The 27,065-nt window shown below is 41.3% G+C and overlaps 1 protein-coding gene across 9 annotated transcripts in view; it reads right to left on the reverse strand.

The window, feature by feature from the left end:
• Positions 1 to 1,064: 1,064 nt before the first annotated feature.
• LOC127441420 (arf-GAP with SH3 domain, ANK repeat and PH domain-containing protein 1-like) overlaps positions 1,065 to 27,065 on the reverse strand; it is a 103,616-nt gene continuing 77,615 nt past the window's right edge. For 4 of the 9 annotated variants that reach the window (XM_051698824.1, XM_051698822.1, XM_051698827.1 and 1 more), the window contains 17 exons: positions 21,966 to 22,053; positions 21,732 to 21,780; positions 15,433 to 15,596; positions 14,355 to 14,488; positions 13,938 to 14,029; positions 13,573 to 13,759; positions 12,756 to 12,841; positions 12,535 to 12,650; positions 9,187 to 9,254; positions 8,872 to 8,979; positions 7,460 to 7,685; positions 5,656 to 5,817; positions 4,563 to 4,641; positions 4,096 to 4,160; positions 3,440 to 4,002; positions 1,994 to 2,116; positions 1,065 to 1,700 (listed from right to left, as the gene is read on the reverse strand). In XM_051698824.1, the coding sequence (XP_051554784.1) occupies positions 1,626 to 1,700; positions 1,994 to 2,116; positions 3,440 to 4,002; positions 4,096 to 4,160; positions 4,563 to 4,641; positions 5,656 to 5,817; positions 7,460 to 7,685; positions 8,872 to 8,979; positions 9,187 to 9,254; positions 12,535 to 12,650; positions 12,756 to 12,841; positions 13,573 to 13,759; positions 13,938 to 14,029; positions 14,355 to 14,488; positions 15,433 to 15,596; positions 21,732 to 21,780; positions 21,966 to 22,053 (2,385 nt within the window). In that variant the 3' untranslated portion in view covers positions 1,065 to 1,625. The remainder of the gene's footprint in view (positions 1,701 to 1,993; positions 2,117 to 3,439; positions 4,003 to 4,095; positions 4,161 to 4,562; positions 4,642 to 5,655; positions 5,818 to 7,459; positions 7,686 to 8,871; positions 8,980 to 9,186; positions 9,255 to 12,534; positions 12,651 to 12,755; positions 12,842 to 13,572; positions 13,760 to 13,937; positions 14,030 to 14,354; positions 14,489 to 15,432; positions 15,597 to 21,731; positions 21,781 to 21,965; positions 22,054 to 27,065) is intronic. The other 5 variants (XM_051698831.1, XM_051698823.1, XM_051698830.1 and 2 more) reach the window with 3 other exon arrangements.

Consider the following 27,065-nt stretch of genomic DNA (forward strand, 5'->3'; position numbering starts at 1 on the left):
AAATCATCCTCCATTCTTATTGCGGCTGCTAATGGTTCCAGGGCAAGACAGAACAATAATGGGGAAAGAGGGCAACCCTGCCGTGCCCCTATCCAGAGTAAAATAATCTGAAATTAATTCATTTGTTTGTACCACTGCTACCGGGTGTCTATAAAGTAACTTAATCCAATCAATAAAAGTATTCCCACAGGTGGCATTCATTAATACAACATCTTTTGTTATTATTATTACAGTAATAATGAAAAACCAAGAGTGAACACTTGTCTCCCTGATAAAGGGTAAAGAGTAGAGGCAGCATTAGTTCATTCTGAGTCATACAGAGTCAGTCACTCACTGCCGTGTCTCCTTGGAGTTCATTTGAAATTGAAATGAACAACACACACACACAAACAAATCACATTCCATAGTCACTGTAAGCAGACAAAAAAAAAAAAACAACCAATCTTTAACAGATGTTTTCTGCTGTAATATATGTATGTTTTACACAAAGCCAACAATTTTTGACCAGTCAGATCTACTATTTGTGCTGTTTGAGTGAATGATCAGAGCTTTACAATTAATGCTAGACTTTATGCATGACATCCAGAGGCTAGGTGAGCTAAATACCTTATTGTTTCATCTACTAAACCAAGATTGACAAAGACACTTTCCAAGAGGCATTGGTTTTGTCAGATTTGGCATTAAACAACAATGGGGTGGCAAAGAAGCAGTCTCATAGATACAGCCAAGGTCGTAAACACCATAGACATTGAAGAGGACACGTTCCCCCCCATTTGGCCCACCTATTCCTGAATATATGGCTACACCCTTGGATATAGCCATCATATTAACATCTCAGTATGGAGAGCATATTCTAGCATAATTTGATATGCCTGTAACTCATTGAGGCCTTCAGAATAAATGTGATTTCTGGCTTTTGCTTGTCACACCATTAAGCAAAGCAATGCAGCCCGAATGAATTCATATGTGTATTTATAGGAGATGAGATATTTGCTTCAAACCTTAACATTTTGGTTTTAATCCCTGATCAGCATGCCACTATACTGGGAATTTAAACACTGGTATAGTATTTATGTAACTTCATTGTATTTTGCTCTCATCATCATTTACTCCTTCCAAAAGTTCAAGAGATAATTTGTTTTAAACAGTACACTTAAATGTCTAGAGTCACTCTGGCTCCATTAGCAAGCAGAGTTAACATTTGCACACGTGTACATTATACATACGTACATAAATATACACTTACATCTGTGCATATGTATATACAAATACACACTCAAAATGTAATTCTATATGTGTACACATACACAAAGTTACAGCATACATGTTAAGTGCTAGATACCAAGTATAGCTACTGCAAACCCAGTTTGGCTTGCTGGGTTGCCATGGCTACGATAATACTGGTAGGCAGGAAAACACAGTTTATGAACAACACAGAGTTTACACATTTCATCCTTGAGTATTTAGGGAGCATGGGTTTGACACTTCATGTTTTCTTTGTCTGGAGACTCTGTTTGGGTTTCAGCAGCTATTTACAGTGGCAATATCCACAGTCCAGTGTGAGGGCAGAGAGCATGGAGTTTGTGTTAGTTTGAGAGCCTCATGCCTGACACTACTGTATGCTGTCAGTCTGACAGATTGTGCACGAAGGACACTGGGAAGACGCCTTTTCTCTCTGGTTGCCCCTCTATGTGCCCGATCTGAAAAGACACAGGAGTTGGAAGAATGAGGGAAATATCTGTCCTAAGAGCTGTGTTAAAGGGATATTTAACCCAAAATGGTAGCCTCAGTCATCATTCACTTTCATTGTATTGAAAAAAGATGCAATGAAAGTGACTGGTGACTAAGACTTAACATACTGCCTAGGAAAGAAAATGATGTGGTTTTAAAACAACATGGGGTAATTAAATGATGACAGAATTATTATTTTTGGCTGAACTATTCCTTTTATCAAACATTAATACAAGCAATTGCATGGCATAGATTTACTTACCCACCACTCCTGGTCTTCCTCTCCTGTGACAATTATAACTTCTCCCTCCACGAAGGTCAACTCATCATCATTATCCGCTTGGCAATCATAGATGGTTTTCACACGTTTGACTTTATTCTTTCCCTGAAAAGAGACGTTTTCCAATTATTAAGGCCCCTGCATACATTCTACTAAATCAAAGATCGAACAGGTGTCACGCTATTTAGAAAAACATATGGCTAAAAAGTAGGTATTTTTGAGGTCGTTTCGGTGGTTCGTAACAGCTCGCCGGGACAAACTTTCAGGAAAACGTCTTACCAGCTGGTAAACACCTTACTGCCATTGGTTTACATCATCGGTAGGTGTGACCTGGAGCTCCACCTACTTAGAGGCCAACAGCTAATTCCTGTTAATTCAGTTAAAGCTGAAGTATGTAACTTTTTCTGTTAAAATACTTTCTCCTATCCCAGCTTAATTTGTAGAGACAACTATAAGTAAGCCATTCATACGGTAGGTTAATTTTCTTTGAAACTGTTAGCATTGTTTCTGTGGCGCTTTGAAAATTGTTCTGCTTTTTTGTTGAGTGAACTCATATTTAAATGTATTTCTAAATGCTTCCTCCCCCAGTGGTGCAGCGGTTGTCTGAATTTTCTGAAACAGTATGTCGTTGCTCAGCTGTTTCTAACTTCTTTTTACCTTTGAACAAAGAAGAACTTTTACGTAAGTGTGCTTGGGCCTTTCTAGATACTGTATATTATATAATACATTAATAATTGTGTGAGGAACATTTCCAAGGTTAGACATGTCCTGAGTTTTAGGGATACAGAAAAGCTTATACATGCTTTTATTTAGTCTTGCTTAGATTATTGTAATGCCCTATTTTCAACTTAAAAACAATCAGTGCAAAATGCTGCAGCAAGACTTTTGACATGAACTAGGTCTTCAAATCATATTACTCCAGTTTTAGTTTCTTTGCATTGGTTACCAATTAATTTTAGGGTTGATTTTAAGATTTTATTAATTACAAATAAAGCATTACATAGTTTGGTGCCAGAATATTTAGCAGAACTTTTTTATGACCACACAAAACCTCTTAGATCTTCTTGTCGTGAACTGTTGGCTCTACGATTATGGAACAGCCTGTACTGGGATATTAGATCTTCTGAATCAGTATCTGTTTTTAAGTCTTGTCTAAAATCTTATTTGTATAGACTTGCTTTTACTACTATGTGAATGTGTTGTGTTTTACTGAGTGTGTTTTGATTTTATGTTTTGTGAAGCACTTTGTGCTAAATTGCAAAAAGGTGCTATAAAAGTAAAGTTATTATATTATGATTTACATTTCAAACCAAAATATATGCTGTTCAAATTTAAGACAAAAGTTCTGAGCTTGTTCTGAGAAAAGGTTTAGCATCATTTGTTTGCAGATGCCTTTACATAGCACTCTCTAAAATGACTTTCACTCACCACTGTGTTGATTTTGCGTGGCATAGGGACTGGCATCTCCATAGCTCCTGCCGGTGCACCATTCGTGTCCTCACTGGCCTGTCTGGGAGACAGCTCCTCCTGCTGACTGAATGACTGTGCCTCTGTCAGCTGGGGCTTTGGACTTGCTTCCTCCTGTGTCGGTTGCCTCTGTGTGGGCTCAGATGCTGAAGACAATGAAGGCTTGGATGGGAGGTCAGAGAGTTGTGGCTTGGGGGGCAGATCCTTAAGCTGTGGTTTCGGGGGTAGGTCAGAGAGCTGAGGTTTTGGGGGTAAATCTGATAATTGTGGTTTTGGGGGAAGATCCGACAGTTGTGGTTTAGGTGGGAGGTCTGAGACAGGCGGTTTCTGAGGCACCTCAAGAGGCTGGGACCGTTCTGCGGGTTGTGGGATTTTAGGCGGGGGCTCTGTGGGTCTAGTTATTGGATCTAAAGCTCTAGTGGGGGGGGTGTCCAGGGCCTGTGGGGGTTTCTGCAGCACATCAGGGCCCTGACTGGACTTGTCCATGGAGGGGAGGTGGATTGTGTCAATCTTTCGTAGTGCCACTAAAAGTGTAAGACCATAATGTTGCAGTCACAAGTATATTACTTAGAAAGTTTAAAGAAATGTTACATTGAACACATGTTAAATAATAATACCTTTTTGAGGTAGTTTGGGAAGAACTCGTGGGCCAAATGTTGCTTTTGTGTTCATAGAAGTAGTGCTGAAATTCAAAAGTTCCAGTGATTAACACAGTAGGTCTATGAATAATACAGCTAATCATAGAATAATATAAAAAAAAAAAAAAAAAAAATGAAATTAACATTTTAGCTAAAGCTGCTTTTTGACAGACAAATGTGCTAATATCTAATCAAATATGCGTGATTCTCAACATCCTTGAAATGGTGAGCTTTTTTACCATTAAAATCTATTAGTCAAAAAAAGCACAAATGGTTAGATTTTGTACATTTGTTTACAGATGTTGTTAAAGAGAAAGAAAAAGGTGTAATATAAAAATGCTAACTATAATGCAATATCTAATTAAATATTTGCAGTATAGTATTAACAGTAATCTGAAACAACAAACAGCAGGTTTCTGTGGCTGAAGATGTGTGTAGTTCACCACCTTTGCTGCTGCTGAATTCCCTCAAACTTATTGGCAGGGGATGTCCAGTTTGCAGATGGAGGTGTGCACTCACTTCCTACTGGGTTCAGAATAAAAAGAAGGAAGAGGTTTAAAGTGATTCTATGTTCTATCATAGAGATCTGAAATTCCTATCTCTCAATAAAAGCTTTAACCATATCCTTTATTTGATACCACAGCCTCTCGTTTTTACATCCCAGTGGCCTACATTGATGTCACCAAGACATCTTATACACTTTAATTAGCTAATTTAATCAAAATGTACCTCTTTCTTAATTTCATATCTATTTAACAAATGATCACCATAGGTCACTGGTGAAAAACATCACTAACTAATGTAACTATTGTAAACAGCTATTCATGAATCTCAGAACCACAAAACGAAAAAGAAAGCAACCATAAGCTAATAAATCTGGAGATTTTATAGAGCTTAAAGACCCCATGAAATACAAATCAGAGTTTTGTAGCTTTTAGTCTGTGTGTTTGCTATGTGGTTATTTATATACAAGTGTACTCCTAAACAATGACAAAATTCTCTTTTATCAGACATACGCATTTAACATTTGCAGTCTTTATCTTCCAAAAATATTGGTGACTTATGTTGCACTACCAACAGGTTTTCACTCCCACTGCTTGTCAAGCACAATTTTCATGGGGTCTTCAATCACTTTAACTCTCATTGTGGGGTGAGGAAAGAGGAAATACTGAGGAAATATAAGGCCAAGCACTAATTCTGTTAACATCTGTCGGGTGTTAGACATTGTCACCAGAGTGTCACACATCCTCTCAGAAAGTTCTCTGTCTTTCATCCTTAACACAAACTCATGAACAAGGGCCTTGAATTAATTGCATAGAGTGTCACTTATATAATGGGCATTAGAGGTCTGACTGAGAAGAACTGCTGGTCAGCATCAAAATGTGTACCCACCCATTCCACACCAACACCACCACCACTATCAGCAAAATAATTTGTCTCATTTCTTTTCAGCTGAGGTGTTATTTGATCATTTTTTGAAGGTGGCGCAAATTAAGTTTCTTGAATAACAAAATCTGAGGTGTTGCCACCTGGACGCACCTTTGCTTTGGGGACCCTGCAGCACAGGACTTGGGGGATCTGACATGGTGCGCTTGTGTCCGGGTGGTGGAGGAGGTGCTCTCTTCTTAGATAGTGTGGAGCTGCCTCCTACATTTGACTGAGATCCCAGTGGCAGGGAGGTGGGTGGTCCAGAGAGTGGAGCTGAAAGAGAGACGAGCTGACGTTGTGATTGGTCGAGAAGCAGGAAAAGCGTATGCTCTGAAGTGAGACCCAAGCACACCGGAAAATAAGAGTGAAGACAGCCCTCATTATGGAGTTGGGGCTGGGCAGTATGACGATATATACTGTGCGATGGTAGAAATGGCTCAACGGGTAGGGATTCTGCTGTACCTTTTCTCCCACAGTAGATGTTAAGGCTGTCAAATAAAAATTTTAATTTGGAATATTAGTCGAATTTAAGATAAAAATGCACATTCGAATACAAAAAATGTGCATTTGAATTTTAGATGTGTGCCAAGCACTGACAAAGACTTAGATGGAGGTCTTTGGCCATTGGGACTTGCTCTCTTATCAGCATCTTGCAGCATAAGCAATGCATTCTGAAATGCTAAGTCAGGAATGGAGTTTAATTTCAGAAAATGTGTCTTGAGATCCCAGCATTATTTCACTCTGTTGCACTACATCTAGTGCGATGTTTGAACAGTCTCTGTTGCAGCACTGGCCTCAGATACATGCTGTTATCGCAATGAGGTGGAGTCTGAGCCGCAAATGCAGCTTCACACCCGAGATCAACCAAATACCACTACTATCTGGATATATTACTGTCGTAGTTGTTTAACTGGGTTACATTTTGAGTTTTGTGCAGGCCAGTCAAGTTCTTCTACACCAGATGCAGTAAGCCATTTCATTCTGGACCTCGCTTTGTGCACAGGGGCATTGTCATGCTGGAACAGAATAGGGATCTCCCCAAACTGTTGCCACACAGTTGGAAGCTCACAATGCCCTAGAATGCCATTGTTTTTACTGGAATGAATGGACTAACCAGACTCGTTAAATAGAAGTTTAAGATTTTAGAGTCAGAATTATCCATTGTCTAATGTTGGTTTTACTGTTTTGAGACTTTTATTTTTAACTCTGGTGTTACATAATGTGAAGCTGTTTTGCAGTGATATTAGACTTATCAAGTTCCAAATAAAAAGAGAGAGAAAAAAAAAAAAAAATCAAATCAGACGTTACAAAATGGTTATTTAATATACTGTATAAACATTTTCCTGTTGAATTTCCAGGGGAAAAAAATATAATAATAATAATAATAATAATAATATATATACACACACACACACATACACATGTATACTGTATATACTGTACATACAGTGTACCAATACTAGCAACGTGATATAAGATTTTGGTCATACCGCCCACCTCAATGAGGAGTGTAAACTGAATTTCCATAAACAGCACAAAAATATGATGCCTCAATATGGTGCAAGAATACAATTCTTGTACAATTGGTATTGGATTAGATGAAATGGTACAGCCAAAGGTTGCACATTCCAGTTTAGTTTGCAAGTAAACAGTGGTTGTATTGTGAGAGGATTTATTTTCAACACCCTGCAGATTTCCTCTGTGTGAAAAGTCTTCAGTAAAGGGTAGTAATTTCACCAAGGGTTAGCGTCCATTGATTGCATAGAAGGAATACTATATACCTCCCCCGCAATTAGAGTTAATGCACAGACATAAGGCACATGCAAACAAGTCAATCTAGTATCATGAGCTCCTCTTTTGTTGCCTGCAGTGTAACAGCATGTCATGCATTCTGATTTAATAGGTGTGTTCATACCTTTTGCTATGGTTTTGCTGGCTATTGTGGGGCCCTCCGATACAGGAGATGCGGGTGTATCGGTGGAAGTGCTGTAAACAGGGTTGGCAAAGGCTCCATAGGAGAGTCTCTGTTTGTCCCTGTGTCCTAAATACCCTGGTAGAGACAGCTTCTCCTGAGGAGAGACGCTAGAGGAATGACAGAAGCTCTGAGGTCGCGGAGAGCGCTCCTTCTTCACTGGACTGGGCTATGAGACGGAAAAACATTAAACATTGCAGAGGCACTTTATACAGTAGCACCAAAATATTTGTACACAACAAAAAAATTTATGAATGTCATTGCAATAGATACAAAAAATTAAAAGAAGCATTATCTGCAAACAAATTATGCTAGAGCGCTATTCTCTGAACTAATTCTACTTTTCGTGCAATTAATTTGTCAAGCTGGTCTCAAGGTAATTTCTTCCGGATGTATGAAGTCAGTTCCCCTCAAGTTCAAACAGGTGCCCTATAGCAGATTACATTAACTATGGAAGTGTTCCACTAAGTTTGACAACCAAAATATGTCTAAATACTTTTTAATCATAATTATGAAAAATATTTTTTTACATTTAGGCTTAATTTTAAACATTAGATTTCTGTATTTTTTTTATATCATTTACATAATATTTTGCTTGAAAAGTATGAAAAAAGTAAAATTCTGTTGCCTAGAATTTTTAGAAATGTACTTTTGACATTTTCTCAACCAACTTCTTGAGGTATCACCCTGGGATGCTTTTTAAACAGTATTGAAGGAGTTCCCATCTATATGCTGGGCACTTATTGGCTGCTTTTCTTTATTATTTGGTCCAAGTCATCAATTTCAAAAACTTTTTTTTTTAATTACATTTTAGATTTATAATGAAATAAATTAATATGGTGGCACAATTATATTTTTGTCTACAAAACTAATTTCAAACATTTATTCATATGCCTTCAGATAAAAAGATTTTTAAGATCATAGGAAACATTTCGGTCAAGTGTTTCAAAACTTTTGACCGGTTGTGTGTGTATATATATATATATATATAATATAGGGTATATATAGGGTGCGTTTCATTTAGAAGTGATCATACCTATGCCCTATTCCCTTCAAAGACAAAGTAATTTTTACTGGAAATTCAGTATGAAGCCATCTCACAGCATGACCACATGACCATCATGATTGTTCTCCCTTCGAAGTGCCCTGCGGAGGCTGATTTATCCTGTTGGGAACGCAGGTATATACATTTATCTAATTAAATGACGTTCAGACATTTTGAATGTGCGGTTTAACTGTCCAAATACTTTTTGAGGCCAACCGATCTGCGTGACTACAGAGTTCTTCAGTGACCAAGCCAGGTGGAAATCTGGTTAAGGAGATAGGTTGATAAAGTGAAAGCTGGGCATACAAACCTTGTCATCTAGGTCATCGTCACTCTCATCAATCTCCTCCAGCCGCAGATTCCACTCATATTCCACATGGACATGAGGATTAAATCTCCCAGCTGCTGCCTCCACCAGCTGAAAACACACAGAAACATTCAATCACACATCCATTAATATAATACACTTCTCTCTGACATTAATGCCAGAAATGGGCATGTTTTGAGTAATTACATGTGGCTGTAACTTGCAGTTGGTTGTATGGCAAAATTCTCTACTGTAATGTAATACACAATATTTCTATTACAAAAATCAAAAACATTAAGTAGAATGCTTTACACTTACTAGCTCTTCACACTGTGCATTTTTCAGTCGTCTGGCAATGTCCAAAGCTGTCTCCCCATTTTGATTTACTGAAATTAAACAGACAACATAAGAACAGCCGGTAGCCGGTGTGCAAGAGTCATTCACTATAGAAACCACAATGTCCTCCGACATTTTTAACAGTATGTCCTCTCCAATGTGGAAACTTCAGTAAGAGGTAAGCGCCTTGTGTTTGTGTAATTAATCAGTCTGTTGTGTTTAGTTTAAAGCTGTTTTTCCCAGCTTTAATAGTGTAGTATTAATCCCAGAAATCATGGCGTGCCGATGAATGGAAATACATTATTCATTTACACATTAAAATGGTCTTTTGCTGCCACCTGTTGGTTAAAATTGGTGATGTCACAAAAATAAATGAAAAGAGACACATCTAGCTTTTTACACATCTGCACTGCTCTTACAATTTAGTTTAGAATGACACGAACACAAGCAGAGTGATACAAACAGTGAAGCATCCGAGTGCTGATGTTCTGAGACATCAGTACTCATGGAACGTCTCTTGTCCAATCAGATTCGAGGAACTAACTGTTGTATGTATGTATATATACACTACCGGTCAAAAGGTTAAAACACTCATTCTTTATTATAATTTTTTTTTTTTTTTTTCACATTTTAGAATAATAGTAAAGTCATCAAAACTATGGAATAACATAAATGGAACTATGGGAATTATGTTGTGACTAAACAAAATCCAAAATAATTCAAAACTGTGTTAAATTTTAGCATCTTCAAAGTAGTCACCCTTTGCCTAGAATTTGCAGACATGTACTCATGACATTTTCTCAACCAGCTTCTTGAGGTATCACGCTGGAATGCTTTTTAAACAGTATTGAAGGAGTTCCCATCTACACTATATTGCCAAAAGTATTCGCTCATCTGCCTTTAGACGCATATGAACTTAAGTGACATCCCATTACTAATCCATAGGGTTTAATATGACGTCGGCCCACCCTTTGCAGCTATAACAGCTTCAACTCTTCTGGGAAGGCTTTCCACAAGGTTTAGGAGTGTGTTTATGGGAATTTTTGACCATTCTTCCAGAAGCACATTTGTGAGGTCAGACACTGATGTTGGACGAGAAGGCCTGGCTCGCAGTCTTCGCTCTAATTCATCCCAAAGGTGCTCTATCGGGTTGAGGTCAGGACTCTGTGCAGGCCAGTCAAGTTCTTCCACACCAAACTCACTCATCCATGTCTTTATGGACCTTGCTTTGTGCACTGGTGCGCAGTCATGTTGGAACAGAAAGGGGCCATCCCCAAACTGTTCCCACAAAGTTGGGAGCATGGAATTGTCCAAAATCTCTTGGTATGCTGAAGCATTCAGAGTTCCTTTCACTGGAACTAAGGGGCCAAGCCCAGCTCCTGAAAAACAACGCCACACCATCATCCCCCCCTCCACCAAACTTCACAGTTGGCACAATGCAGTCAGACAAGTACCGTTCTCCTGGCAACCGCCAAACCCAGACTCGTCCATCAGATTGCCAGATGGAGAAGCGTGATTCGTCACTCCAGAGAACGCGTCTCCACCGCTCTAGAGTCCAGTGGCGGCGTGCTTTACACCACAGCATCCGACGCTTTGCATTGCACTTGGTGATGTATGGCTTGGATGCAGCTGCTCGGCCATGGAAACCCATTCCATGAAGCTCTCTACGCACTGTTCTTGAGCTAATCTGAAGGCCACATGAACTTTGGAGGTCTGTAGCGATTGACTCTGCAGAAAGTTGGCGACCTCTGCGCACTATGCGCCTCAGCATCTGCTGACCCCGCTCTGTCATTTTACGTGGCCTACCACTTCGTGGCCGAGTTGCTGTCATTCCCAATCGCTTCCACTTTGTTATAATACCACTGACAGTTGACTGTGGAATATTTAGTAGCGAGGAAATTTCATGACTGGACTTGTTGCACAGGTGGCATCCTATCACAGTACCACGCTGGAATTCACTGAGCTCCTGAGAGCGGCCCATTCTTTCACAAATGTTTGTAGAAGCAGTCTGCATGCCTAGGTGCTTCATTTTATACACCTGTGGCCATGGAAGTGATTGGAACACCTGAATTCAATTATTTGGATGGGTGAGCCAATACTTTTGGCAATATAGTGTATGTTGGGCACTTACTGGCTGCTTTTCTTTATTATTTGGTCCAAGTCATCAATTTCAAAAACTTTTTTTTTTTATTTTTTTTTTTTTATAAAATTTTAGTTTTATAATTAAATAAATTAATATGGTGGCACAATTATATTTTTGTCTACAAAACTAATTTCAAATATTTAAGCATACGCCTTCAGATCATGAGAAACATTTCAGTCAAGTGTTTCAAAAGTAGTGTGTGTGTGTATATATATAATTTTAAGTCTATTTTGAATGGGGGGGGGGGGTTTTCTCCCCTTTTCTCCCCAATTTGGCATGCCCAATTCCCAATGCTCTCTAAGTCCTCATGGTGGTATAGTGGCTCGCCTCAATCCGGGTGGCGGAGGACGCATCTCAGTTGCCTCCGCGTCTGAGACAGTCAATCCGCACATCTTATCATGTGGCTTGTTGAGCGCGTTACCACGGAGACCTAGCGTGTGTGGAGGCTCACGCTATTCTCCACAGCATCCACGCACAACTCACCATGTGCCCCATTCAGAGCGAGAACCAAATTATGCAACCATGAGGAGGTTAACCCAAAGTGACTCTACCCACCCTAGCAACCAGGCCAATTGGTTGCTTAGGAAGCCTGACTGGAGTCACTCAGCACGCCCTGGAATCGAACTTGCGACTCCAGGTGTGGTAGTCAGCGTCTTTACTTGCTGAGCTACCCAGGCCCCCTAAGTCTATTTTGCTTTTTTTTTTTTTTTTTTTTTACTTTTATTTAAACTCTTAGAATAAAATTACTTTTTATAAAATAACAGAATAAATTAATATTTTATTTTTTATTTTTATTCTGAATTTTTCTAATTTAATAATTTAGTTTTTTTTTTTTTTATATATATATATATATATAATATTACCAGCTTAACAATTTAGGTGAAAAGTTTAATTTAAAAAAATAACATTTCAGAACTTCTTAGTATTTGGTAAGTAATTGTCCACCTTTTGCTTTAATGACAACATGCACTTGAGCTGGCACGGACTCCACAAGTTTGTGCAAGCCTGATGATCCATGTTATTCCAGCATGATCTGAGAATATTCCAAAGAATGTTCTAAAATGTTTATCAATGAAAGAACCAAGATTTGAAGGAAATATATTAATCTACTGAGACTCAGAGAGTAAGAAAGAGAGGGGGAGATATTGATAGGCTAAATATAACACACAAATGATGTTTGCACTTACCTAGGTCAATAGATGGCTTTCCCCTGAGCAGCAGTTTGAGACACTCTGGCTTCTCATATGTGCAGCAGTAATGCAGAGCAGTGTTTCCACTATCTGTCTGTCTGTCTGGAGTTCCACTGTACACAGTTAGACCCATTTTACCCTCTCTGTGCTTTACTCTTAACTCTGTCCTAATAAATGTTAATGGGAAAATGCACACCACAGAATACTCTGTCTGGTACCTGTTTTGGACAAGGAAGTCCACCAGGTGCAGTGAGGTCTGGTCAGACGTCCGCACAGCAAAGTGCAGTGCAGTCTCTCCCGGGTCCTGTCGACAGTTATTCAATACAGTCAGAAGCAGGTTTGCTTCAGATAACACTCAAAATTATCAGAATTGATTTAAATGTGCTGTAAAAACCTTCCATATTCTTACAATTGACCAAGAGTCAATAAGTAGGTTTTGGATGCTCTGGGTAAAATAATGAATGGACATGAAAGGAAATTGTTTATGCTATGTGATCTGAGCAGCATAAAACAGACTCAAGTTTTATTTTCATACGTGCAAGTAAAGTTTTAGAATAAAAAAGAATCACCAGCCTGGTCACTAGAATATGTTATGTTTTGAATGTTGGTTCAGAACATTGGATGCAAGAATGCTGATGTTTCAATGAGGATTTTTGACTTGCTTAACCAGCAAAACTTTCTTGGTTAACCAGCATTACCAAGTAAGTTAAGTTTTAGGCAAACTTAAGTTTGGCAGTGCTGATCCACAAGCTAAACCAGCACCTACCAGCCTAGAACAGCTGGTCTTTTCAACAGAACATATATATATAGTGTCCTGGCACACCCTTGTGGAAAATGTTTGGCAAACATTGCTACAAATGTACCACATATTAACTACTAATTAATTTACAAAGGGGCTCACTAGTTATGTGTCCTTAAATGTTTACATAAACTCTGACTTTGATTACAAAATCTCATTACCACCAAATTTTGAACATATAAATAATTAATTCCATGATGGACAGAGAGAATCCAACATTACTCAGAGCTCAATACCTGTCCAGCTTCTGGAAATGGATCCATAAGCTCCACTCCATCAGCGTAGAGCTGAATAAGGGCCATCAGGTCTCGAGTCCTCACGGCCTCATAAAGGTCACCCTGTCTGGCTGTTGCTGTAGTGGCTGTCCGGCGAGAAAACCTGTGCTCCACATACTTTGCATTTATGTACTCCTTTCTCTCGGTCCTGAAGGGTTGATTTTATCCATTATTTCAAATTACATATAAAATATCTCAAATTCAAATCGAAAGTGTTTGTTTTTACATACAGTACAAATTAGAAAACAGGGGTGCATCTTAACAGCAAAAGGTCTGCAGAATTATATGCATTTGTTAATGTGTGATGGGGTGGTCTAGTTACTCACATGTCACTTGATGGTGTTGGCTTTGGTGATGGACTTGGCAGATTCCCTTCCAAAATTTCATTAAAACTACTGTTACCCACATTCTTAGCCAGCTGTGGAGTTGTAGCAATTGAGATAGCAAATGACTGACTAAGACATTAGTAGATAAAATAATGATTTGGTTAAGGCTGAATGGCATCAAGTGCAAATATTGTACATACATGACGGAAAGTCAAAGTTATAAAATGTTGAAAAAAAAAAAATCATACACAATGACAATTAATACAAATATTTCTCTGCTAAATTAATTTCAAGCATTTAATCATAAGCCTTTAGATCAAAATGTTTTTAAGATCATAAGAAACATATATTCAGTCAAGAGTGTCCAAATTTGTCACTGGTAGGTAGAGTAAATTATACATTTTATGTTCAGATTACCAAGAGTTCAGAGGTGCCGAGTTTGTCGAGTTCCATGGACTGGATGCGTGAAATATGGACTCCCATTTCCCTGTGGATCCCTGAACACTCGATGCATGTCAGGATGCCAAGGTTAGTGGATAACCATTTAGGCTCTGCAGCAGACAGATTGGAAAACAATTGGGACCATTATATTTGTTTATAGTTTCAGAGGTCTTTCACTTTGTAACCACAAGGTGGCGCCTGAATCTAAAACCAACTTACTACTTTCTGAATACAGTGCAGTATACACAGTTTATTGTCTCCTATTTTTTAAAGTGGTCATGACATGCCTTTTTATTTTAATATGTTCCTTGAGGTTCACTAATAATATTAATAAAGTTGTTTGCGTTTTTGTAAAACATGATCATTGTCCACCCTCATTCTGACCTCTGTAAGAAACACTCTGTTTTGGTGCTGCTTCTCCTTTAAGACATGAGAGTAAATGCCCACTGTCCTGATTGGCTCTCTGCTCTTGAATGACCTACTCTCTCCTTGCCATCTCACTGCTCACCTTTACTGGGTGGGGCTACGGAAGTGATAAGGTAAAGTAGGCATTGATGTGTTGTTGTGGAGATGCAAATATGTACCACAGTGTGAAATCACAATGTATAGGAAATAGAGAAAGAGTCGTTTTGGCAGCTTGGTTTCAACAAATGCTCTTTTGCAGTGAGGGATCAAGGAAAGTTTGATTCCTCATGTCATGACCCCTTTTATTTCAAGTGACATCATCATGTTGCATCTGAGTAGAGTCCAGATATCATAATGGAAATAAATACTGTTAAATAAATATTTTTCATTTTTAAGTTCGTTTTCTGTAAAATTGTCACATGTAGTAGGTCGTATGGGTATTTCATGCATATACAAAATTAATATATGGTGTATACAGTACATATACTGCAGCAACAGTAGTAGCAGTATAGTAGTTCACAATTCCAAACATGGTCATCATTTTGAAGACTCGCTGCACTGACAGAATTCAAGTGGGGATCTTGTGTCAGACACCAATGGTTAAGTCTGTTTTGCCATAAGCAAACTTTCAGATGCAGATTTTGCTAACCTGGAGCACTACAGTCACAACAGACTTCATTCCCAGGCATGCGTAACACGTCTTCGATGATGACTTTGGTCAAGTCTTCCAAACTGTCATCTCCAGCACTCTGCTCGCCGCGGAATGCCATGTTCAGAGCCTCCTCCTTACTGTTAGTCAGCACTGAGATCCATCTGCACATCACACATGCACGTATATATGCATTAATCGCTTGCATACCACCACAGATGGACACACATGTGATAACATCTTACGCGAAAACCACACTTGCACACAAAGACATGTTTCATTTACTGTACACACAAACACCATTTGTGTACCATTTAAACAGATACATACAAACATACTGATTTACAACAAAATATACACTGTGGCAGGGTGATGTATTGAATATTCATGAAATATTTCTTATGATTTTGATTTTGACATAAAATTAAGCAACACTGTCGTAATGATTTTAATGTGCTTTCTAGATGGCCATTAAGTTTCTTTTTTTTTTATTAACAGTTTTTAATGATTCCATACATAAATCATACAAACATAACATAAAATACGGACTCAATTATATACATGAAGCCCCTCCCCCCGAACATTCCTCCACACCCCACACAAACACGCACTACAGTGGTCACCAACAATTAGAACATAAATAAATAAATAAACATTAAAAAAAAAAGATATACTTTCAAGAATACACATACCCAACTAAATGACAAATCCCTCTCCACTGCCCCTCCCCTAGAACCCTCCAAAAAGCCAAATATCCACCCCACTTCCTGACAAACAAATCCCATTTTCCCAGCCATCTAAAAATCACCTCCACGAATGCCACGACCCCGCCCATCTCCCCGCACCACTCCCCAAACGAGGGTGCCCCAACCGACTTCCATCCCCTGAGGATAATTCATCTGCCAATCATGACTCCGTCTAGGACCCAACTTTTTAAATATCCATCCCCAATGTTTATTACTGACCCATCGCCCAGGATACAGAGTCTGGGGCAAAAGGAAAATTGAGTGTCTAATACCTCACACAAACCCTCAACCAAAATTTTTGGATCTTATCACATCCCCAAAAAACATGTGTTGTGTCCCTGTCTTCTGATTGGCACCGCCAGCAGGTGGGTGTTTTTAAGACCAAGCCTCTACAATCTAGAGAGGGTCCAATAGAATCGATGCGAAATCTTAAATTCCATCAGACAGACCCTTGCATCTCTAAATGACTTAATATTTTTTAGAAACCTAACCCACACTCCTCCAATACCAAATTTAAATCTTTCTCCCATAATCTCTTAAGAGAAGTTGAAGCTCTGTCCCCCAGACTCTGAATTAACAGGGAGTAATACACCGATACCTCATGACCTTTTCCAAAAGCAATAATCACCACTTCCAGAGTATCTGCCGCTTTAGGGGGGTGTATGCTACTCCCAAAAATAGTACAAAGCAGGTGACGCAGCTGTAAATACCTAAAGAACTGAGATCTAGGAATCTTAAAATGTTCAACCAAATTTTCAAAAGATCTCAACACTCCACTCTCATATATGTCACCGAGTGCAGTATGCCCCCTCACAATCCACTCTGACCAACAGAAAGGGGACTTATTAATAGGTAATTTTGGGTTCCGCCAAATGCTTCAGGCAATATTTAAATAAATGTCCAAATGAAACACTCTGGACACTTCTGTCCATACTGCGTGCAAATGCGAGATAACGGGGTGACTTAACTTCTCCGGATAGTTTAACAGAAAGGCTTTGCAATGGCGAAATAGGGGCAAGGACTTCCTGTTCAATACAAAACCAGGGAGGGGCTCTCTCAGGTGGAAGCGACAAATGAGCCAAATGTCTGAGACCAAATGCAAAATAATAAAACAAAATCTTTGGTAGGCCTAGCCCACCTTTGTCAATCGGCCTATGTAATTTATTGAAATGTAATCTAGGACGTTTACCATTCCAAATGAAGGACTTCGCTATGCTATCAAATTGCTTGAAATAAAAGAGGGGGACATCTACAGGGAGAGATTGTAACAGGTAGTTGAATTTTGGAATACAATAAATTTTAATAACATTAACCTTCCCAATCATAGATAAATGTAATGAAGCCCACCCACACACATCGCTCGAAAATCTTTTTATTAAGGGTCAAAATTAACTCTAACTAAATCACACAAATTTGCTGGGAATAAAATGCCCAAATACTTAATGCCCTGTTTGGGCCACTGGAAGGCGCCCGGTTAAAAAGCCGTTACTGGGCAGTACACTGTCAGAGCCAAAGCTTCGGATTTAGACCAAACTGTCTCTGTATCCTGAAAACTTAGAGAAGGAATTAATAATCCTGTGGAGGCAAGGCATAGATCTATTGGGGTCGGAGATGAATAATAAAATTTCATCTGCGTAAAGCAAAAGCTTATGTGCCATACATCCCACCACCACCACTAGAAAATCATCCTCCTTTCTGATCGCGGTTGCTAATGGTCCCAGGGCAAGACAGAGCAATAATGGGGAAAAAGGGCAACCCTGCCGAGTGCCCCTATCCAGAGTAAAATAATCTGAAATTAATCCATTTATTTGTACCGCCGCTCCCAGGTGTCTATAAAGTAACTTAATCCATCCAATAAAAGTATTCCTGAACCTGTATATTTCCAAAACCTTAAAAAGATAATCCCATTCTACCATATCAAATGCCTTTTCGACATTAAGTGAGATGGCAGCGACCGGAGTCTAATCATTCACCACTGACCACATGATATTGATGAAATGCCTAATGTTATCAGAAGAGTTACGGCCCCAAATAAACCCCACCTGATGTATATGTATATGAGATGTCATAACTTTACTTAATCGGTTAGCCAAAAATGTTGACAACATTTTTACATCTAGCTGAATCAAAGAAATTGGACAGTAACTCTTTCACTCACTTGGATCTTTGTCCTTTTTAAGAATCAGATTGATCCGGGCTTGTGTCATGGTTGACGGAAGCTTTCCATTCTTTAATGATTCCATATAAACTTCTAACAAAAGTGGAGCCAATTCTGTAGCATAAGACCTAAAAAATTCAGCAGCAAATCTGTCTGGCCCCGGAGCCTTGACTGTAGGCAAGGCTTTGATTACCTTGCCAAGCTCCTCCAAGGTTATCTTAGAATCAAGATAATTTTTTTGCTCAGTCATCAGTTTAGGAAGTTCTAATGGTTCCACATAGTTTCTAATATCTTCATCAGTAGACGAAGACATGGAACTATAGAGATCAAGGTAGAATTCTTTAAAAGCATTATTAATATCAATGGCCGAGGTAAATATTTCACCACCAGCAGATTTCACTGAGGGAATGGTAGAAAAATACTCTCTCTGCTTTATATATCTAGCCAAAATCTTCCCTGCTTTGTACCCCAACTTAAAATATGACTGTCTTGCCCTGAATAGCCAAAACTCCACCTTCCGTGACAAAACAGTATATCTGTATTTCAATCGGGTCAATTCTCTGAAGCCATCAGATGACATTCGGCGCTTCAGCTCTGCCTCAGCATTTTTAATATTCCCTTCCAACTCCACGAGATCTCGTGCTTTGGATTTTTTGATGAATGAGGCATACTGTATGATCCGACCCCTAAGAACCACTTTAAGTGCCTCCCAAGCCACACCCACAGAGGATACTGAGGACCAGTTGGTCTCCATATAAACATTGATTTCAGCCTTTAACATTTGTTAGAAATCAGGATTTTGCAAAAAGGATACATTAAAGCGACAACAATATGATTTCTTTTTCTCCGTATGTGCCAACACTTCTAAACTCTCCAGGGCGTGATCTAAGACTAAGATATTTCCAATTGAGCAATCAACAACAGATGAAATGAGGGACTTAGATATATAAAAAATATATATATTCTAGAATAAATCTTATGGACTGATGAAAAGAATGTATAGTCCCTCCCAGAAAAGTTCAAAAGTCTCCAAATATCTGTAAGACCAAGATTTTTACACATCCTGTGAAGCATCACTGTTGCTCTAGGGGGCTTACACACTTTTGCTTCACTATGATCAAGGACTGAGTCCATCAAAAGATTAAAGTCTCCTCCCAATATTATATCATGAGGGGTGCCAGCAACTTGCAACATCCCTTCAAGATCTATAAAAAAGCCCTGATCATCAGTGTTAGGTGTGTAGATATTAGTCAATATCAACCTTTGCCCCTGAATTTCTGCTAAAATAATAATGACTCTTCCTAATTTATCTTTAATCTGTTTGAGACATTTGAATTGTAGATGTTTACTTATCAATGTAATGACTCTCCTGCTCTTACTTGAGCCAGCACTAAAGAAAACATGTCCACCCCATATCTTCCCAAAATTTTCAGCTTCCTGAGAGGAAAAATGCATTTCTTGAAGAAACACTGTATCATATTTCTTATATTAAGAAAAGAAATAACCTTCCTTCTTTTTATGGGGTGTCCCAACCCATTCACATTCCATGTGGAGAGAGACAATCCACTCATATTAACATTTGACATTTTGACATATAAGAAAAAATAGATTGTATAACAATAAAATTATAATGACCACATTCCAACATTAGTACAACAGTCAAACCCCAAACTTCCCCCAGAACCAAACAAACAGAAAAAGAAAACCGTGCACATTAACCCCGCACACGACAGCGCAAACTGCCGTCCATCCCTCTAAACACAAACAAGTCCATGTACGCCTATGAGAGCCCTGGTGACAACTTTGCCGTCGGCTTGCTCAAATCTGGTGTTTCTATAAAAATTTTGTGAGAATAACACAACAGAAAATAATCTATAAAACAAACTCCAGCCAATAAGTGGGGAAAAAAAACACAAAAAACGTGTAGATTGCCCCGAAGGTGTGTTCCTCCACAAAACAAACTCCAGCCACTAGCGGAACCAGCACACAAAAAAATTTAAAAATATAACATAAAAAGGGGGCTGTTCAGATCCTCGGGCAGTCAAACGAATATGCAGTTCATCCACAACTGTCCCACGGGAGCGTCATTCCACAAAACAAACTCAAGCCACTACGCGGAACCAACACAAAAAGAACGAAAAAGGTGCCCAGTTTTCTTGGACAGTCAAGTGAATGTTCAGTGAGTCAGGCCTACTAGGCAGCAACATGAAAATCACCAAATGGCTTACTCACTCGATTGTCTTTATGAAGGACATAGCTTGCTGTGGGCATGTAAATATTTTGCGGCCATCCTTAGTATCTATTCTCAGTTTGGCTGGAAACATCAGAGCAAAACGAACTTCTGTTGATGTAAGAGTTTCTTGCATTCCTTGAATCGATCACGTTTCTCTCGTCAAATTCGCAAAGTCTTGGAACAAGAAAACGCTGTGGTTCTTCCAAGGTAACCCTCTTCGGCCTCAGGAATTCCAACAATACGGACGTTGTTTCGTCAATTACGATTCTCCAAATCCTCCAGTTTTTCCCAGATGCGCTCCAAATCTATCTTGGTCACTAACAGATTAGCAGCTAATTCCCTCTCCGATGACTCCAGATAATCAATCCGTTTCTCAACATCCGCAACTCTTCTAACCATCTCAGAGAATTTAATCTCCATGGAAGTGATTGATTGACGTATTACAGCAAGATCCTCAAAGTCCACAACAACCTTCATCAGCATTGCCGACACATTCATCAATTCAAGCCGGATTTCTTTCAGTTCACCATCCGGGGCTTCCGGCCTGTTTCTCAGGGGAATCAGCCCGAGCACATAAGTGTCTTTTAATAACTCCAGAGCCCGAGGATTTTGAATTCTTTGACATATTGTCTTCCCAAAACAATTAAGGATAAGCATGTATCGAATCTCACCGGTTTGTGACACAAATATTATTAAAACTAGCAAAGTGTGCAGAGCTCGTCGTTCACACGTCCGAACATCGCATGGTGCCCATGAGACCCTATTGGCCATTACGTTTCTTAAAAAATATGTCATCTGACTAGTTTTACAACAATTCCTTGTCCCATGACTCATGTGTACGAGAGTATTAAGAACCATCTCTGATTTAAACTCAAATAGTAAAAATGATTTTAAAGTTGATTTAATTAATCCATTCATAACTCTGACTCCACGATTCATTTCATAATCACTCAACAATGTTCACGGAAGTAGCTGTGTGACATTTTTCAAATTTTAAATTTTTCAGTAAAAAAATCAAAGATGGCGCTAAATACACATTAACACACAAAACCAACTGATACACACACACACACACACACACACATCTTGTTCCCACTAATGAACATGATCGCTGAGAAATAACGGATGGTCTCAGCTCTCAACCTCACACATTCACACTTACATCACAAACTCCTGTTCATCCTCTGCCTGGAAATGATATGTTCGATTATCTGTAAGGGGAAAAAGGGAGAGAGATGCTGTTATTAGGGGAGAGAGAAGTACATTACGGTACAGTCCCTGAACACTGCACTTAGTGCTCTCTGCCTGTGTAATGGAGTTAAGTCTACTTGAGGCTTTGCTAGCACTTGGCACGGATGGAAGTACTCTGTAGTTTAGCGGGGGAAAATTCACTCACGGGAGATCAGGTCAAAGCACTTCTTATCCTCTCCGCTGGGTTTAACCTGGCAGGTCAGCAGATTCAGTCTCACTGGTTGCCTGTTGGACTGGACATGGGGAAATGGGTAATTATAGAGAATGTGAGTGACCCGCAGTTCAACAGACATAACAAAGAGCCTGAAAGAGACCTAGGGTACCTATGGTATGTATTAGACATAATTGTACCATGAAATAAAAACAATAATGGAGATTAACTTGACCTGATTAATATATCAATACAGTATACACTGATGCATATTCACTGCCTGGCCAAAAAAAAAAAATCACCATTTGGATTTAAAGGGGACATATTATGCCCCCTTTTACACTATGTAATATAAGTCTCAGGTGTCCCCAGAATATGTCTGTCAAGTTTCAGCTCAAAGTACCACACAGATCATTTATTCTACCATGCCTTTATACTCCTGTTTTGTAGCCCTGTTCCAAACGGGCTGTTTTAGTGTCTGTAGCTTTAAATGCAATGGAGCTGGAACTGGAAGTTATAAATAACATGAAGTCAATCATCTTATTGTATTGTGCATAACAAAGGTCGAGTTATGAAATATGAAAAACAGCTATAGATGTCAAAAATACCACTACCGTTTTTGAAATAATGACCGGTTTTAAAACACGGAAAATCTTCATTGCATGACCACTCAAGCAGGACTGTGTAGGACGCCAATCAGTTTATATCGTAACCGAAACAGAGCTACAGCTTCATTGTTATGGAATAAGGTAGTTAGGGACTAGTTGCTACGTTACAAAAAGCACAATGTTTTCACAACAAGCGTTTTTCACGCAATGTGCAAATAAGCAAATTCAGAAAACCAAATTGCAAACATTAAAAAAGTATAAAGTGCGCAACTTACGACTTGCAAATCTGAAGTTGTGTCACAGAAAGTTTGTATCGATCCATTCTTGATCCTTAGCTTTGAAGCAAATCCAGCCTTGTGTTGACCATCTCTGATGAAGCAGTCAGAGTTAGCCCAAGCGGTTCTAGCGAGGAGATAAATATGCTGGACTTTGCGATGCTCACTCAGGTTTTAATTAGGGCGGATCTAAGCTACTCGGGCGGATCTCTTCGCCAGCCATGGGTGGTACCTTTCCACTTTTGATGTCATAAGGGGCTGCAAACATGAACCGCTCATTTGGAGACACTGTTTTTTATTGATAGGGAAAGGAAAGAAATGAGGGGATGGTCTTTTACCATATTTTGTGGTTGTCTACACACTAGGGAGCATAAAGTTTGGACTGTGGAGCAATGGAAAAAGGTAATGTGGTCTGATGAGTCCAGATTTACCCTATTCCAAAGCAATGGGCACATTAGGGTAAGAAGGGAAGCACATGAAGCAATGCACCCGGTTCGACTCTCCCGTCATCAATACAAGATCTAAGCCAAACATTAATGCAACTCTGGACGGAAATAAATGTAATGACATTGCATAAGGTTGTCGAAACAATGCCATGACAAATGTTCGCCATAATCAAAGCTAAAGGCGGTCCAACTAAATATTAGAGTATGCAAAAAAAATGATGAAAGACACCAATGTTCAATAAACGGCTACATTTTTATTACATAAACAATTCTTCTCAAAGTTATAAAGTTCCCCTTCTGTCGCTTTTGGGAGCCCCAATCACCTCTGATCTTTAAGAAAAAGCCAATGAGAATTGGCGAGTGGAATTTGCATACCACTCCCCTGGACATATGGGTATAAAAGGAGCTGGCTCACAACCATTCATTCAGATTTTTTCTTCAGAGCCGAACGGTTGTGTGTCAGCGAGCTGAATTCCACTATCGGTCCATTCACCTCGATGAAGCGTATGCTGTTGGATATACGGTGCATTCCAGCGGCTTTCTCTCCTTCTGCACGATTAGTGCAGAGTACGCCCCTGGGCACTTCGACAGCACTAAAAAGAGTATATATTTCTGCAAAGAGTATATTTTCTCTATTAGAGCAACACATTGACTTGAACGTCTTTTTAAAATGCCTTTCCGTCTTTGTGTGATTCCTGGATGCGGTCATTATCCGCCTCTGACGGCCACGGGCGCTGCCTCACGTGTCTGGGCCGTGATCACACTGAGGCAGCGTTCGTGGATGGTTCATGTTCTCATTGCGAGAACATGACCATGGCAACGTTGCGGTTGCAGCTTTCCTTCCTCCGGGGGAAAGCCACTCCAGCCGCCCCCCATGCTGGGCCTTCTACTTACGGGTACGAGGCCGGCCCAGCTGGCGCTGGAGGCAATTTGGGGAAAATCTGGGGCGCAGTCTCGCCGGGTAAATTCCCGCGGACCTCCTGTTCCTCAGCACGCTCATTTGCCCCCGTCGAGTTCCAAGATGAGACCAGCTCACCTCACGGCCAGCTTAACGTCTCTTTCGGGGCCCTTGAGCAGGATGAGTCCTCGATCGCTGCATCAGAGAGTGCGCTGGCGATGTCGGATGCCGAGGACTCGACTGGGCTGCCACCTTCGGGGCTGCCCGTCCAATCTGAGTCCGACACAGAGCTGACCACCATGCTTGCCTGGGCCGCCGCGAGTGTCGGGTTGGACTGGAACCCTCCACCCTCCCCTGAGCCCTTGCGGCTAAATGATTGGTTCCTGGGTTCGGGGAGCTGCTCCCGGCCGCACCCCCGGTCCCTTTCTTCTCGGAAGTGCACGACGAGCTGATGAAGTCATGGAGGACACCTTTTTCTGCCCGAACCCAACTTCCCAGTTCATCCGCTCTCACTACCCTTGATGGCGGGGTGGCCCACGGGTACGCAGAGATCCCTCAGGTGGATAAGGCAGTTGTGGTGCATCTGTGCCCGCAAAACGGCATCACCTGGCGGGATCGCCCGGCGCTCCCCTCCAGGGCCTGTAGGACTACGTTGTCTGAGGTGACCAAAGCCTACAGTGCCACTGGACAGGCAGCCTCCGCCCTGCATGCCATGGCTCTCCTGCAAGTCCACCAGGCCAAGGCACTGAAAGAACTGCACGTGGGTAGTCCTGATCCTGATGTAATGCAGGAGCTGCGCTCGGTGACTGACCTTGCCCTCTGGGCGACGAAGGTCACAGCGCGAGCACTTGGGCAGGCGATGTCCACCTTGGTGGTCCAGGAGCGCCACCTATGGCTGAATCTGGTCAAGACGAGGGACGCGACAAGGTTCACTTTCTCAATGCGCCCATCTCCCAGATCGGCATATTCGCGAAACTGTCGAGGACTTTGCCCAGCAGTTCTCGGCGGTGAAGAAGCAGACTGAAGCAATACAGCATATCTTGCCCTGACATGGCTCAAGGTCCTGTACCCCGGCGGCGGCCACCACAGCCCGAACCCAGTCCTCGGCCCCAGCGTAGAGCCCCCCGCAGGAAGCTGACGCCCCCCGCTTCACAACCTGGCACGAGGACACGGAAGACTCCTAAGCACCCCTGAGATGGACGACCCAGGGAGGGAGACGTCTGCTGGAACCATGGAGCTAGTATCCAGACCACTCCATCATGGAGGGCCGGGAGGTAAATCTTATGTTCCCTTTTGTTTGTGTTCGCCGCACCCCGAACGGGCTGCAGTACCCACATTTTCAAAAAAAGAGCGGCTTCCTCACTCCTTGGGTCACACAGCCGGTGTTTACGACCACCGTCAACACGGCGGCTGTCCCCCTCCAACTTGAAGGTGTATGTGGCCACCATAGCAGCACACCACGACGCAGTGGAGGGTAAGTCCCTAGGAAAACACGACCTGATCATCAGGTTCCTCAGAGGCACCCGGAGGTTGAATCATCCTAGGCCACGCCTCTTCCCCTCATGGGATCTCTCTGTGGTCCTCCTAGGCCTTTGGAGAGCCCCATTTGAGCCTCTAGAGCCAGTCGAGCTGAAAGCCCTCTCCTTGAAGATGGTCCTCCTGACTGCGCTCACCTCCATCAAGAGGGTTGGGACCTGCAGGCGTTCTCTGTCAGTGATACTTGCCCGTAGTTTGGTCCGGTAGTCTCTCACGTGATCCTGAGACCCCGACCGGGCTATGTGCCCAAGGTTCCCACGACCCCCTTCAAGGATCAGGTGGTGAGCTTGCAAGTGCTGCCCCGGGAGGAGGCAGACCCAGCCCTGTCATTGCTGTGTCTGGTGCGTGCTTTGTGCATCTACTTGGATCACATGCAGAGCTTTAGACGCTCTGAGCAGCTCTTTGTCTGCTTTGGCGGACAGCGGAAAGGGAACGCTGTCTCCAAACATAGGCTTGCCCACTGGATCATGGATGCCATCACTCTGGCATACCAGGCCCAGGCCGTGCCCGCCACTTTGGGTATACGAGCACATTCTACAAGGAGTGTGGCATCCTCGTGGGCACTGGCCAATGGCACCTCTCTAGCAGACATCTGCGGAGCAGCGGGCTGAGAAACACCCAATACCTTTGCGAGATTTTACAATCTCCGTGTTGAGCCGGTTTTGTCCCTTGTTTTGTCAGGTACGAACAGGTAAGTTTGGGAATACGGAACAGCTGGCCGTGTGTATCGCTTGCGTATAGCGCCTTTCCCCTCCATGAGGCGAATACGTGCGCTCTTCTCCAATGTGAGTTCACGAACCCGTGAACCTTGGATGTCCTTCCTCCCTAGCCCTGTGGCTCGCAAATTCAGTGGAGGAATTCGCAGCCGGACCCAGTATGTGTGCTAATATTCCCTGTACTTGGATAGGTGCTACACAGGTGCCGGTTACTCCAGTAACTCCCTGTGATGTATTTTCCGCAGTACGATCTCCCTGTTGGCAGACCCGCGTCTCCCTTGGGCAGAGCTCTCTCTGCCCCGGTTGCTATGTTTGTAGAGCTCCTCCCCTTCATGGCAGGACCTACCACCGCGCCTCTTCCATGTGCGGCTGGTGAGCCCACATGATGTATTGCCACATGTTACCTCCCCGTCGGGCAGGATGTTGTCTCTGCGGGGTCTTTTCCCCCTGAAAAAATAGGAAAGGAAAAGAACACCTTCCCCGGCGCCAGCCAAATCTAATACTCTGTGGAGAGAAAACATAGAAAGAAAAGGCAGCAGCTGGCGCGGCCTTCTCCCATGCTAGTTACGTCGCTTCCCCCCCGGGGTGTGGGGAACTTCATGACGTCTTTTGGGG

This window comes from Myxocyprinus asiaticus, chromosome 5 (assembly GCF_019703515.2).
Source record: "Myxocyprinus asiaticus isolate MX2 ecotype Aquarium Trade chromosome 5, UBuf_Myxa_2, whole genome shotgun sequence".
Taxonomy (NCBI): Eukaryota; Metazoa; Chordata; class Actinopteri; order Cypriniformes; family Catostomidae; genus Myxocyprinus; species Myxocyprinus asiaticus.